Source organism: Bufo bufo, chromosome 4 (genome assembly GCF_905171765.1).
Source record: "Bufo bufo chromosome 4, aBufBuf1.1, whole genome shotgun sequence".
In the NCBI taxonomy this organism is placed as follows: domain Eukaryota; kingdom Metazoa; phylum Chordata; class Amphibia; order Anura; family Bufonidae; genus Bufo; species Bufo bufo.
The window spans coordinates 567,777,002-567,791,926 of record NC_053392.1 but is presented as its reverse complement, the minus strand read 5'-3'; the positions used below and the strand labels follow the sequence as shown (position 1 = coordinate 567,791,926).

The window sequence follows — 14,925 nt, the reverse complement described above, 5'->3', positions numbered from 1 at the left end:
AGCATGATACTGCCACCATCATGCTTGTCTATTTAGGCCAAACAGTTCACTTTTGGTTTAATCAGTCCATAGAATCTTGTTTTTCACTGTCTGAGAGTCCTTTAGGTGCTTTTTTGTAATCTTCCATGGGTCTTTTACTGAGGAGAGGCTTCTTTCTTGCCACTTTGCCATAAAGCCTTTATTGATGGAGTGCTGCAGTGATGGTTGATCTTCTGGAAGTTTCTCTCATCTACAGGAACATTGTAGCTCAGCCAGAGTGACCGTTGAGTTCTTTGTCACCTGTCTTATGAAGGCCCGGCCCTTCTCCCTTGATTACTTAGTTTGGTGGGGTGGCCAGCTGTAGGAAGAGTGCTGGTTGTTCCAAACCTATTTGAGAATTATGGAGCCCTCTGTGCTCTTGGGAACTTTCAGTTTTATACCCTTCTCCAGTTCTGTGCCGCCACACAATCTTGTCTCTGAGCTCTACAGGCAGTTCTCTCCTCCTGTTGGCTTGGTTCTGATATGCATTGTCAGCTGTTAGACCTTATTATAGACAGGGCTGTGCCTTTCCAAATCACGTCCAATCAATAGAATTTACCACAAGTGGACTCCAATCAAGTTGTAGAAACATCTCAGCGATGATCAAGAGAAATGCGAGGCCCCAGAGCTAAATTCTAAATAACATGACAAAGGGTCTGAATGCTTATGTCCATGCCAGATTTTAGTTTTTCCTTATTAATAAATTTACAAACAATTCCAAAATTTTGTTTTCACTTTGTCATTATGGGGTATTGAGTACAGAATGAGGGGGTGGTGTTTTATTTTTATTTTATTTTAGCACAAGGTTCCAAAATAGCAAAATGTGAAAAAGGGTCTGAAGACTTTCCAAATGCACTGTATATATTAATATGCGCAGCTCCCTTTGCTCTATAACATGCTGACTGCAGAACAGACGCCTTCTTCAATGTTGCATATTCCCTTTAAGTATATATTACTGTATGTATAGCTTACAATGAAAAGCTTTTTCAATTCTTTTTATTCCGTATTTGTAGCTATATAATTATCTACATAAATCGAGGTATATAATGTGACTTTAGGTCACATTATAGACCTTGTTCCTATACTACTCTTATAGGCAGCAGTTCAGCTGGATGAATTATCTACGGCCCTAAATATCCAGTACAGTATAAAGATATATTGCTCAGTTATACCATTTACATGATGCATTATATAGTATAAAGCGACTCGCTGATTTATGGACTCACATGGAGCCTTCCAGTAGCTTACTTCACAGTAAATTAATTAAAAGCAAGCATGCATTTTATTTGCTAGAATTGTAGGCAGCAGCTTCATAAATTTCTTAGAGAATTAGTAGGGAATGAATCAGTATGGGTATGCTGCCCGCCTAGTATGGGTACACATGGTGGGGTTTCCTCAGCGCACCAGCCAGGTCTTATACATGTGAACAGAATTCTATTGAATCCTTATGAATTGTTAATGTATTGAACCATGTGGATTTATAGGTTCTGCAGCATTTTATTATATTTGTTTGGTGTTTCTTTTTCCTCATTTACCAGGATCGCGGCCAGGTAAAAATGCATATACATTTGCCATACACTGTAAGATGTCCTTAGCACCTATAATCACTATGATTCTCAGACCTATTAACGCATTATACTTAGTTTCTGCTTCCATTACCTTTTATAAAGGAAGCCATAACCCCTTGCTGTATGTGTCATAAGACAGATCCAAATGACATCAAGATTTACAACATTTTGATGCTGCACTATACTTGCTGTCAAAAGTAATAGGAAACTTGAAGGAAACCCATATATTGCAAATGAACACAGCCTAAAGTGAACTTGTCGCAAGTGAATACAGCCTAAAGTGAACTAGTCACAAGTGAACACAGCCTAAAGTGAACTTGTCACAAGTGAACACAGCCTAAAGTGAACTTGTCGCAAGTGAACACAGCCTAAAGTGAATTTGTCACAAGTGAACACAGCCTAAAGTGAACTTGTCACAAGTGAACACAGCCTAAAGTGAACTTGTCGCAAGTGAACACAGCCTAAAGTGAATTTGTCACAAGTGAACACAGCCTAAAGGGAACTTGTCACAAGTGAACACAGCCTAAAGTGAATTTGTCACAAGTGAACATAGCCTTAAAGCGAACCTTTCACCTCATTTTCACTTTATAAGCTAGCAACAGTACCTTATAGATTATCTTCAGTGTGTTCTTATACATGTTAGTGCCGCTTTCCTGCGATGTTTATTCTTGAAAAAATCGTCTCACATTTCATGCTCCAACAGTCACGCAACAAGTCAAGGGGGTAGCCCTTCCCTCACCTCTGGCTGTACCTCCCCTGCCCTAACCCCGCCTCTATGCTCTGTAATTGACAGCCGGCTCAGTCGCCGGGACCGCGCTTGTGAATCCTGCGCATGCGCCGTCCTCCTCATAGTAGACTTGCCGCAGATGGCAAGTCTACAGTGATCACGTGGGGCACTTGGAGCCTGAAGATAGGGGAGCGCGTGCACGGGAGGGAGAGCAGACAGGCAGGCACCGCGTTCGGCGCATGCGCGATTCTGTTACAGTATCTCGCTTGTGTTCGCAAGAAAGACGGGATCGCGCGGCGACTGAGGAGGACGGCGCATGCGCAGGACTCAGAAGCGCGGTCCCGGCGACTGAGCCGGCTGTCAATTACAGAGCATATAGGCGGGGTTAGGGCAGGGGAGGTACAGCCAGAGGTGAGGGAAGGGCTACCCCCTTGACTTGTTGCGTGACTGTTGGAGCATGAAATGTGAACTTTATAAGACGATTTTTTTCAAGAATAAACATCGCAGGAAAGCGGCACTAACATGTATAAGAACACACTGAAGATAATCTATAAGGTACTGTTGCTAGTTTATAAAGTGAAAATGAGGTGAAAGGTTTGCTTTAAGTGGACTTGTCAGAAGTGAACACAGCCTAAATTGAACTTGTCGCAAGTGAACACAACCTAAAGGGCACCTGTCACAAGTGAACACAGCCTAAAGTGAACTTGTCACAAGTGAACAGAGCCTAAAGGGAACTTGTCACAAGTGAACATAGCCTTAAGTGAACTTGTTGCAAGTGAACACAGCCTTAAGTGAACTTGTCACAAGTGAACAAAGACTAAAGTGAACTTGCCACAAATATCAATGGATCAAAAGTTACTAACAATTATTTTTGATTAATCAGATATCAGAGGCGATAGAACACCTCCAGGAGGCGCTGAAGCTTCAGAAGGATGATTTGCACTGTCTGCATCTGCTGGCGCTACTGTTATCAGCGCAGAAACAGTATAAACATGCAATTGATGTCATCAACATGGCCCTGGATGAGCATCCAGAAACCTTCAGGTACACTTCCTTTTCTTTTAGCTATGTTATACCAGCAATAACAGGATATTCACCAGATAGGGGATAACGGCCAGATCAGTGGAGTCCAATCATGAGAAGGTTTCCTGAGTCCCTTGTTTGAATGGAGTAATGGTCAAGCATGCACAGTACTCGGTTCACTGTCTTTGGGACTTATGGAGATAGTTCAGCCCTAGGCTTTCTCCATCAGAACCCACAGGTGAAATCTCCACCGATCTTGCAGTTAATCACATTGGGGATTGCTTGTTATTATCAGAATACCCCTTTAATTGATAAGTAAAATATGCTGTACACAGAGTGAAATGCTAACGCTGCTGCAGTACTTGCAGAGTGATCGCATTCCCATGCTGCATATTTGATACAAATTTGCAGTACAGGTCAAGGGCTTGTGGCTGCTTTGGGGCCCTTGAGAGACAGGGCCAAGGTCAGCTGAGTGCATCACAGAATGGTGAAAACTTGTGCATGCCCCTCTTCTCCATTTCAAGGTTTAATATAGGGCCCCATCCAAAATTAACAAGCTGAGCTGACTTTCCGCTAATGTGTATGGGCACTCTTCTGACATGTCTGTTTTAGTAACCGCTTGCATTTCCCATGTAATTATGATATAATTTGATTTAATGTTGTGTTGTTCCTCTGTTATACCTACTAGATGAAATTTACAACTGGGTCGACCCTGCATCAGTGATAATGTGTCTGCAGCTTGTGAGACAGGCCCTGCACCTCTGATAATACAGTACAACTCTATTATATGTAGTAAAAGGATAGGTCTTTGCCTCCGATAAAAAAGTTCTCAGAAGTCCTATCTGGGTGGAGCTTTCCCTGAGAGGAAGGCTCGCCTCTATCAGGACTTCGCCTGAAGCAGGGATAGTGTACAGATGGCATTCAGGAGGCTAGTCAGCTGTACCCATCAGCTGTTAAGGAGTAGCACCGGTGCTGCTAATAGGTGCCGGAACTACACAGCTGTGTCCAGAGCAGCGGAGCAGCGCATGGGAGTGGTAGTGGCTCTGGCACCAATAATTATTCACAGTGGCAATCCTCACACCAATGCTGTGATAGGAGGGTGCATCGTTTCTTCCCTTGGGGATCCTGTCTGATGGCAGTTGAGGTGCCCTTGGTGTTATGAGTGTTATATGCATGTGAAGCAGAAGAAGATGTAGGTGTTGTGGCCAGTGAATGGTGCTGAAGTCAGTAAAAAGGCCAGTTGTAGAAGAAAAACGTCTATCGTTATTAAGGTGCAGAATGGGAGTTGTAGTACATCCATCAGTATTAAAACATAGTTGCAACAATTCACAGTACAAATCTTCCCAGATACTGATGTATGTAGTACTCTCCCTTTATCTCTTCAAAGTCTCTCTCTGCAGAATCTTAGGCTGGCAATATTATTCTTGCAGGGGTGGCTGTAATTCCCAGCAGATTAAGATACGGCTGTGGTGTGTTAGCAATGTCCCTCTCACTGCAGTAAAGTCTCTATTTGCTTTAAGGCCTTATTCACACGTCCGTTGTTTCTTTCCTGATCTGTTCCGTTTTTTGCGGAACAGATCTGGACCAGATCTGGACCCATTCATTTTCAATGGGTCCTGAAAAAAAATCAGACATTGAGCTGTCTGTTTTTTTTCAGGACCCATTGAAAATGAATGGGTCCAGATCTGGTCCAGATCTGTTCCGCAAAAAACGGAACAGATCAGGAAAGAAACAACGGACGTGTGAATAAGGCCTAAAACGAGCACAATTCCTGCTGACTGACTCAAGTTCACTATCCTTGCAAATTGTGGACCTTCTTGGTTCTTTTTTTTATTTTTCTTGGAGTACTGTAAATTGGAGATAGTTTTCTCTCTGGTTATCTTTCAGAGATATTGGTTCCCTGGAGTTCAGGCCTACTTCTTATTTGCTCCACTATCACACTACTAACTCAACTAGAGGTGGACCTAAGTCCTAACCTCTTACAGGGGCAGAGTCAGAATTTTTAACCCCAACTGTTCCATACAAAACTATTCTGATGCATTACAAGGCATTAACATATTAAATAACATGACTTAACAAGAGCATTTTACAAGTGCTCTATTCAGGGGTACTGCACATTGTATAGTGGATGGTTCTGGTTACTACAGTGCTGCACGAAAGTGGAAGCAGTGCTGCAGTTACCAGCTCCATCTTCTACACAATGGGTGGAGCTATAAAGTCCTGTTCTATATTGCCAGTGTTGCAGCTACTCCTGAACAGCTCGGGTGCTGGTTGCCGGAACTCTGCTGATCAGGCCAGACCATCAATATAAAAGTACCCCTTTTAATGTTCTTCCCTTGCCTACTGTGAGGGAAACAAGGATCTAGCATGTTATAGTTCAACATTTTCCACCCTTTGCTTCCCAAGACATCCGTGACCCCAGGAGTTCTGACAGTCAGCTCTCCCTATAGTAATAGACTGGCATGTTTGACTGTCTAATATGTATGACCTGTCTATAAATCTGCCTCCATTGAATATTTGACCTGACGCAATCAATACGATCCATAGATTGCCTCTACGGCTAATGAACTTGTGGAGGAAGGTCATTCACCTCCATCCTATGTATATTTCATAACTACAGCCAGTGAATTGTACTGACAAATATAATGAGTTAAAGGGCATCTGTCAGCAGATTTGTACCTATGAAACTGGGTGACCTGTTACATGTGCGATTGGCAGCTGAAGGCATACTCCTCTTTTTACTTCAGTTGAGTCAGAAACGCACTGATACATCCACATACTGGGCTCCATTATCACACCTGTCCAAAAGAAAAACTTTTCCCACTCGGGATTAACTTTCTCTTCATAACCCTTTCAATATCACATTGTATAGCAGCTAGAATGTGATCCAAGTCATATTTTTTAGAGCCATGATTCTCAGCTTCAAAACAAGACCTGACTATACCGCCTGAGATAGAGCAAGTTGACGTAGCTTCCCCTTCAGCTGACTCTCAGCCAGCATGGAGGAGGCGGGAAGGTGGAGCTACATGACGGGCTGACCAGCTGCAGGGAGAGGAGGAGAGACATACATCCTCCTCTTCCCAGGGGCAGGGGAAACATTGAGTTTTGCCATACTTATGGGGTCATTTATCAAACTGGTGTAAAGTAGAACTGGCTTAGTTGCCTATCGCAACCAATCAGATTCCACCTTTCATTTTTCACAGCTCCTTTGGAAAATGAAAGGTGGAATCTAATTGGTTGCTATGGGCAACTAAGCCAGTTCTACTTTGCACCAGTTTGATAAATGACCCCTTTACTCCCTAATTGTCCCATATTGGGGGGTATTTTTTTTTCAGAAAAGGAGTGAGAATAGAAGATGAGCACTTTCTCATCTAATCACCCCTCTGTGCCTACGTAGACCAATCATGGCACCAAATAAATTCCACCAAACACTTGCATCATACAACACAAATGTCAGTAGAATGTGCATTTTACACTGTCCCTAGTCTTTCGGTATCTGGTATTTAGCATTGAATTGCATCTCTAGCAATATCATCACCAATACATTAACAGATGCCATCACTAGAGACAATGCGCGCGCAGTAATCTTCTTTACAGTGAGGAAGGAACATAGGAAGTGCTGCGCATACGCTGTAAATGAATAGAAAGGTGCAGACATGGGATTTCCAGCTTAAAACCAGATTTTTGGACTTTCCAGTTCTAGTGATTTTATACATATGTATATGTAGGTATAAGCCTAAGTGGTATGTATTAACTTTTGCACATGTTGAACTTTTTAGGAGGTCTTTTAAGTTTCACACTTTTGCCCACTAATCAATTTTTATACAATTTTGTTTGCAAAATTACACTTTGACGCAAAATTGCATGAAGGTGCCTGTGTATATGGAGTGCTGAGTGGCATAGTGCGAGGTGCCTGCTTGCCTGCCAGTTGCTCCTCTTTTTCTCTGCATTAGTTTCAATATATAATTCTTATGATACAGTGCACCCTTAAGCCACAAAGCTCTATTACAGCTCCGTAGACCTCCATTTTGTACAGAACTATGATAGGGCTATGTGGGACCCAACCCTACTGTACCTTTGTATGCCTCTTCTCATAGCATACTTACCAACATTGTTGTAAATTCAGAACATATAAAGCTCCATCACCGGGAACGACCCAAACCCACACTGGGCCATTCTTATATAAGCGCCACCCATTTTTGATCTAGGGCAGCCCTAATTTGCCAGGACTGCTTTTGAAAATTATGGACAGTCCTGGCTAATTTGGGACTGTTGGTAACTATGTTATAAGGGCATCCAGGACGTTGTTGTGTATGAAACATGAGGCATAAGGATGTACCACGGGACACCATAGAAGTCAGGTAACTTGAAGGTTTTCTGAGCCATATCCTAGCCATGTATATAAGATCTTTTACTTTTTTTTTGTAGGTCTAATTCATTATTTCCAGTATGATATGACCTTCGCTGTGCTTTATTACTAAGTACATTCAAGCTTTTAGGTTTTAGCACATTGTTTTGGTGAGAAGCAGGGGCAGGTAAGGGGGCATTGTCTCGCCCAGGCAGATATTTCCCATTTCTTGCTGCTAATTAGGCAGGAGCTAAGAAAACCTTGTGGCTAGCTGCTTGGAAAAATTCTGTAGTGTTCTGTTTTTTTACAGCGATCATTAAAATCTCTTCAATTCTCCGTGGACGCTCTGACATTAACTGCCATAAAGTAAACCGACCTAAGATCACACATTTAAGGAAAAATACTTATAGTCCAATGTGACAAAATGTCACTCGTAATACAGAGTGCACTGGTTTTCATTCCCCGAGGCGTAATTCTATGTGGTATTCAGTTAATTTTTGGAGCTACTTCTACCATTTTATATTTTAGAGAAGACGAAATTTATCTAATGTAAGAAGTGTCATATTTCTAATAATATCTAATGTAAGACGTGTCATATTTCTAAAATAGTCGTCTTTTCTTTAATAGAAAATAATTGATGGAACCCTTGCGCTGCAATTCATTTCAGGAAATCTGCTGTGTGTAGAAAAATCTCCCCATATGTTTCCGAGAAACGCTAGGCGACAACCAATATGGTGGCATTATTACACCTACATGGACTATCACTTATTGTAATTAGAGATGAGCGTTTCATTTGGTGGTAAAAGCAGAATTGCGTTATGGATTCCGTTACCACGGAACATAATGCAATTCTATGACGGAATGCCTTTAGAGGCATTCCGTTATTCATTCCGTCATAAAAGATGTCGATGGCCTGCATAACGGATCCGTCCCGTTTCCGTTATGCTGGAGAGGACTCCCCTGCATAACAGAAACGGGACGGATCCGTTTTGCAGCCCATAGACTTCTATTATGACGGAATGAATAACGGAATGCCTCTAAAGGCATTCCGTCATAGAATTGCAGTATGGTCCGTGGTAACAGAATCCATAACGCAATTCTGCTTTTACCACCAAACAAAGCGTGAACGAATTTCAAAATATAACATTTGCTTATCTCTAATTGTAATGGCAACCTAAACATGTAATGGGTATGCTGGGGATCTATCACAAGATCACCCTGTATATGTGTAATTCACGAGTCTCGTAAAGTTTGGGGCCATTTTGGTTGCTGCACTGGTCTGTGATGTACAGATCTTAGAATCTTTAGAGCAAAACGATTCATGGCAAGCTGCCAGATCCTTCTTTTCCCCCATCCCTGGTAGGCTACCATACACATTAGAAAGTTGGTCCACAATGGGTTGCTGTGAAAGCTGGAGGTCTAACAATGGCCTCTAGACCTGCCTGTTATGGATCAGTCAGTGTCTACCCACTGTGTCAACTAACAGGTTTGACGTAGGGCTAATCCTAAGGGCGTTATTCCGGCGCTCACCTGATTTTCACCCTTTAACCACGGTTTAGACAAGCAACCATATTGCTACATCCTGGGATAGTCCTGGTATTGTTGGCGGCTGGCTCATTGGGGTCAGGGACATTGGTGCACACACTGTGGGAGCTCAGGATACAGAAAGTGCACCAAAACCACAGGAGAAAACAGTAGTGGTCTGAACAGTCACTAATGCTTACATTCAGATCCATACTGCACACTGGTAGAGTAGATGAAGAGAGACAGAGGATAAACTGGTAGGCTGGGTGGTAGTGAAGACGCAGGCACTTGACGGGAACACAAGCAAGGCAGACAGACAGGGTAAAACTTAAACAAGAAAACAAAACTGAAACTGGAAGTGTAGGAGCACACCGGCAGGGCAGGTAGAGGGCTGGAGCACAGACAGGAACGAATGCAGGAGAATCACAGAAGTACTAGACTTCAGATTTTGCTGGTCACCAGGAACCTTAAAGCTCAGGCACCCTCTGTATGGGGAGGGCACCTTAAATACCCAGGGACCCTCAGCCAATGGCTGGCAAAGGATTTATGGTTGGATCTTTGCAAAATCAATTTCTCTCCTTGGTGTTTTTTGTTCATTGGGTTTGTGCATGAAGTTTCTTTTAACTTTTATATATTTTTTGGGATCAATTCACACATCTTACTGTATTTATACTGATTTCTGTCTGATTGCACCACCCATTGAAAAGAATGGTAGCATTACAAGGTGGAGTATTATTAGCTCTAGTACCTATGGTCTGCCATGTGGGGGTCCTTACCACAATCTAGGAGATCCTTTTCCTTGGGTACAAAAAAAAAGTACACACAAAAGTCATATCGGTATGGCTATGGAAGTAATATGCATAGGACTGACAGAGTGAGGTAGGAACGGCAAGCAAAGAAATGCCTGTATATACGTTGTTTGCAGGCAGGTGACTAAAAAACTAAAAAGAGTGCATGTGAATTTTGATGGAGTATTTAAAGGGGTTTTCTAGGAGTAGAATATTAATGACCTATTCTCAGGACAAGTAACCACTATCTGATTGATGGGGTACCTCTGACACTGGCTGACCTGTTGCACGTTCGCTTGGCAGCTGAAGACATCTGTGTTGGTCCCATATCCATATGTGCCCGAATTGCTGACAAAAATGATGTTTTAATATATGCAAATGAGCCTCTAGGAGCAACTAGGGCGTTGCCGTTACACCCAGAGGCTCTGCTCTCTCTGCATCTGCCACGACCTCTGCACTCTGACAGAGCCAGGCAGTGTAAATGTGATCACGAGACAAATAGGCCGGCTCACATTCATTTCCATGTGTCTTTACTTATTCTCAATTCATAAAATACGTAAACACAATTATATTTCGTACAATTCATAAAATCATTCAATAAAAAATAGAATTCATATCTTTAATTTGGTGATCCCAGTCCTGTAAAGGCGGAGCTCACGCATATAGGATTGAAAAATATACTAAAATGGTTAGAAATTTTGGTTAGATCTTATAGCTAATTGGTGTCGGATTATTTTGATCACGTACAGTTCTCTATAGGGGATAACTTGGAAGCACTTTATCTGCCAACTTACTTCGGTTTGTGCTGTTAGATAGTCTTTAACACATTAGTGTGACGGCGAATTTAGCGGCTTTGTTGCACTGTTGTAACTTTAGTTTTACTGTTAGTTGGCACTCAAGGTGTTAATAAAACACTCATTCAGTCCACTTAATGTTGTAACAGATTTTGGTTATGCTGTTAGTCGATAGTTAATACGTGAGTAAAATGTTGGATGCGGCCACGTGTGATCAATGCGGCCACATGTATCAGAGTATATAAAGGTAGTCACTATGTTCATGCAGCTCTTGATGTGTTCATCCAGTGCTTACTGCATTTGTGCAGCCTTCATGCGGCACCTGTTGTATTCATACGGCGCTCAAGTTGTTAATGCGGCACTAACTTTTATCGACCCTTAAATTTAGCAATATGTCCGTATCACTCACTGTTCTGTGTTAAAGACTATCTGACAACACAAAGCGAAGTAAGTTGGCAGATAAAGTGCTTCCAAGTTATACCCTACTGAGGACTGTACGTGATCAAAATAATCCGACACCAATTCGCTATAAGATCTAACCAACATGGCAATAACCACATTTTGTACCATTTTAGTATATTTTTCAATCCTATATGCGTGAGCTCCGCATTTACAGGACTGGGATCACCAAATTAAAGATATGAATTCTATTTCTTATTGAATGATTTTATGAATTGTACGAAATATAATTGTGTTTACGTATTTTATTAATTGTGAATAAGTAAAGACACATGGAAATGAATGTGAGCCGCCCTTTATCTAAAAAAAAAACTGTTTTTTTCCGCTGAGGGATGGTCAGCAGGCCAGGCACCAGTTAGCTGGTGAGCGTCCTCCAATTTGTAAGTATTGTTTAAATGTGATCACACCTGCCTGTGCAGAGGGAGAGGTGTAAATCCCACCATAGACAGTACAGGGAAGAGGCTCGCAGTGCAGAAGGGACTGCTGGTGACCCCGTACTGCGCCTGAAGTACACAGCGCAGCAGGGCCAGGAGTGATCATGTCTACACTGCCTGGCCCTAACAATCAAAGTGAAGAGGGCAGATGCTCTAGGTGTAACGGCAACGCCCCCGTTGCTCCTAGAGGCTCATTTGCATATATTAAAACTTCATATTTCTCAGCAATGTGGACACATATGAACATGGGACCAACACAGATGCCTTCAGCTGCCAAGCGCACATGTAACAGGTCAGCCAGTGTCATAGGTACAAAACTACTGACAGATGCCCTTTAAAATGGAACACTTTTTGCAGATTTTTACCCGTTTCAATTGAACGGATGAAAATGACATTTGAACATGTGGATCTCTGGTAGAACATATGCCTTTATGCAGTTACCTTTGGCTCATGGGTCGATACAATGTAATGTCTACAGAGGAATATCCGTTTATTATTATATTGTCACATTGTCTTTGGAGGCTTTTCTAGAGCTCGCTGTCTGGATCCATCAAGGCAGTGAAAAAATAAAATAAAAAAAAGCCCGGTATAAATCCAGAATCCTGATTTATTAGGTGTCACCCCTGCAATGCCCGACTAATAAAAGCTGTGGGTTCCTGTGTGTGGTGCCTATGTCGCAGCGTTTCCATAGCAGCCCCGTTCTGGCAGCTTTTTAATATGGAAACAAATATGCTTTCCCTGTTTAACAATATCTAGCGCATGAATCTTGTCCTCATTACATTACCTATTCCGGCCCAGAGAAACCGATTATTCCCAAGCAGATGTTTTTCCTTAAACAATGCAGCTGGAGCCGCCGCTAAACCCGCATCCTCCTGTTTTTCATTTTCTACGTTTGCTCCATAAAACAAGAAGCAGAAATGCTCATTTGCAATCAGCCAGGAGGAATCCGAGGCTCTCCTCTCTTATGTTTAGGGGCGCTTCATGTCCCAGTTTTCCCTCAGTGATAACACTTTTTTTGCCACAGGAAATTTTCGCGTTTTAAAGCCTATTTATTCCAGTTTGCAGTCTGGTGGTGCACCTGGAGTCGCACATTGGAATTATTAACCGTTTCCTGGGAAGATTGCATTAGATTTGCAACCCAGGCGGAGAGCAAAGTGAATTTTTAAGATCAAATGGAGACGCAAGGCTTTCAGGAGTCCTTGCTTGTATCAGAGGCAGCCAAGCGGGTACAAAGGTTTGGGTGAGGAGGACAAAAGGGAGCCAAATGGCCCTATGGCAGCTCGGTGTCAGACAGAGCTGTAATACGGCACCCAAAGAGGCCCATCGGACCTTTATGTACCTCCATTCCTATGCAGAGACATACAGGAGGTCATTATTAGAGAAATGTGGCTTCTGTATTAGGGCTCATGCACACGACCGTATGTATTTTGTAGTCCCCGAAACACGGATCCGCAAAAAAAAAAAAAAGAATGACACCCGTGTGACATCCGTATTGCATGTTTTTTTTTTTTTTTTGCAGATCCATTGTAAAAAAAAACGGAAGGCACTCCATATGCCTTCCGTTTCCGTATTTCCGTTCCGTTCGAAGATAGAACATGTCCTATTATTGTCCGCATAACGGACAAGGTTAGTACTGTTCTATCAGGGTCAGCTGTTCCGTTCCCCAAAAAACAGAAAAAGCCATACGGTCGTGTGCAAGAGGCCTAACAAGGTACCACTTGGAACCGAATCTGAGTTTGGAAAATGTTTTTTTTTACAGTAGAAATTTCGAGAAGTAATAACTTCGGCTCATCGGAGCCAATACTTTCTAATACTGTACGGAGCTCCTGCGGCGTAGAGTATTTGAACAAAGTTTTATGTGAATCGACTTCGGATGTTTCATCCAAAGTTGATTCACTCATCCCTAATTCCAACTTGCAGGCACTGCTTGTTTCCATGGTTACGACCACCCTGCAATTTAGCAGTGGTGGTCGTGCTTGCACACTATAGGGAAAAGCGTCTGTCCATGCGTACACCTGTGGTCCTGGCCACCAGAGAGGCCGGCGTTTTTTCCTATAGTGTGCCAGCATGGCCACAATCCATTGCTGGATTACAGGGTGGTCATAACCATGGACACAAGCAGTGTATAATGCATTGGAAAAATGAATAAAGCCAGCAAAGGAAGCAATATGGCTAATCACAGTACATTAGTAAGGGCCTTGTATTAACTTTCTCTACATGATAAATGCCACTTACTGAAGTGAGACGACCCCTTTAGGCCTCATGCACACGGCTGTTGTTTGGCTCGGATGCGGACCCATTCACATCCGTTGCTCCGTTCCGTGGCCCCGTTTTGTGGACAAGAATAGGCATTTCTACAATGGGCCGCCCGTTCCGTTCCGCAAATTGCGGAAGGCACACGGGCGGCTTCCGAACGGTCGTGTGCATGAGGCCTTATTCTAACATTTCTTCCTGCCTTAGTGTAGGGTGCTCCAAGCCCTCTCTCCATAGAGCCATGCTTTCCATCTCTTGCACTGATGAACTCTAATAAGCCAGAAACATGCCTGCAAGTTGGAATAAATGGATGTCTACCTCCTAGGCTGTATCTGTGACATACCCTGGTGGTTATGGCTAAATAGTTGGCCACTAGGGGCAGTAGGGAGTGCTCTGTATGTCTCTGTCTGCTATTCCAGGATGAGGATTCATTTCTTGTTGTCGGTATGTGATGGAAGGAAGCCTATAAATGCGTTCTTTAAGAAGACCTTGCTGAGATTCTGTTACAGGTAAAAATGTTGGAAGATTCTATTTCTGTGTTGGTTGAAAAAAATAACAATGGTGGTGCCAAGACTACATTGTGAGGCGCGGCCGCAGTCCTGTTTCTTATTGAGCAACTAAAAGGGCTTCCACGTGGTGGAGGTGCGAGGTGCAGTAGACTCATTTGGAATGCAGTTTTCTAATCAGCAGTGACACCAATGAGACGTGGAGCACTTTGAGTTTCATGAATAATGTATATGTTGTGCTGTAATTTAGAAAGACAGCAAAAAGATAAAAATAAAGCAAAGCTAAAGAATCGACCACTACACATAGCAAATGTGTCCCTGTGATGTTAACGAAAGTACAGTATTTTTCACCCTATAGGACTCAACTAGGTTTTAGAGGAGGACAATAAGAAAAAATATTTTTCATTAGACCTTAGCTCACAGCCCCAGTCAGACCCCCAATGTAATAAGACCTCAGCTCACAGCCCCAGTCAGACCCCCAAT

General features: G+C 42.6%; 1 protein-coding gene across 2 annotated transcripts in view; it reads left to right on the top strand.

Annotated features, from left to right (window-relative positions):
- The window catches only part of TTC7A (tetratricopeptide repeat domain 7A), a 405,257-nt gene that overhangs the window by 220,409 nt on the left and 169,923 nt on the right, over positions 1-14,925 (top strand). For both annotated transcript variants that reach the window (XM_040430310.1, XM_040430311.1), the window contains exon 15: positions 3,197-3,357. In XM_040430310.1, coding sequence (XP_040286244.1) covers positions 3,197-3,357 — 161 coding nt within the window. The remainder of the gene's footprint in view (positions 1-3,196; positions 3,358-14,925) is intronic.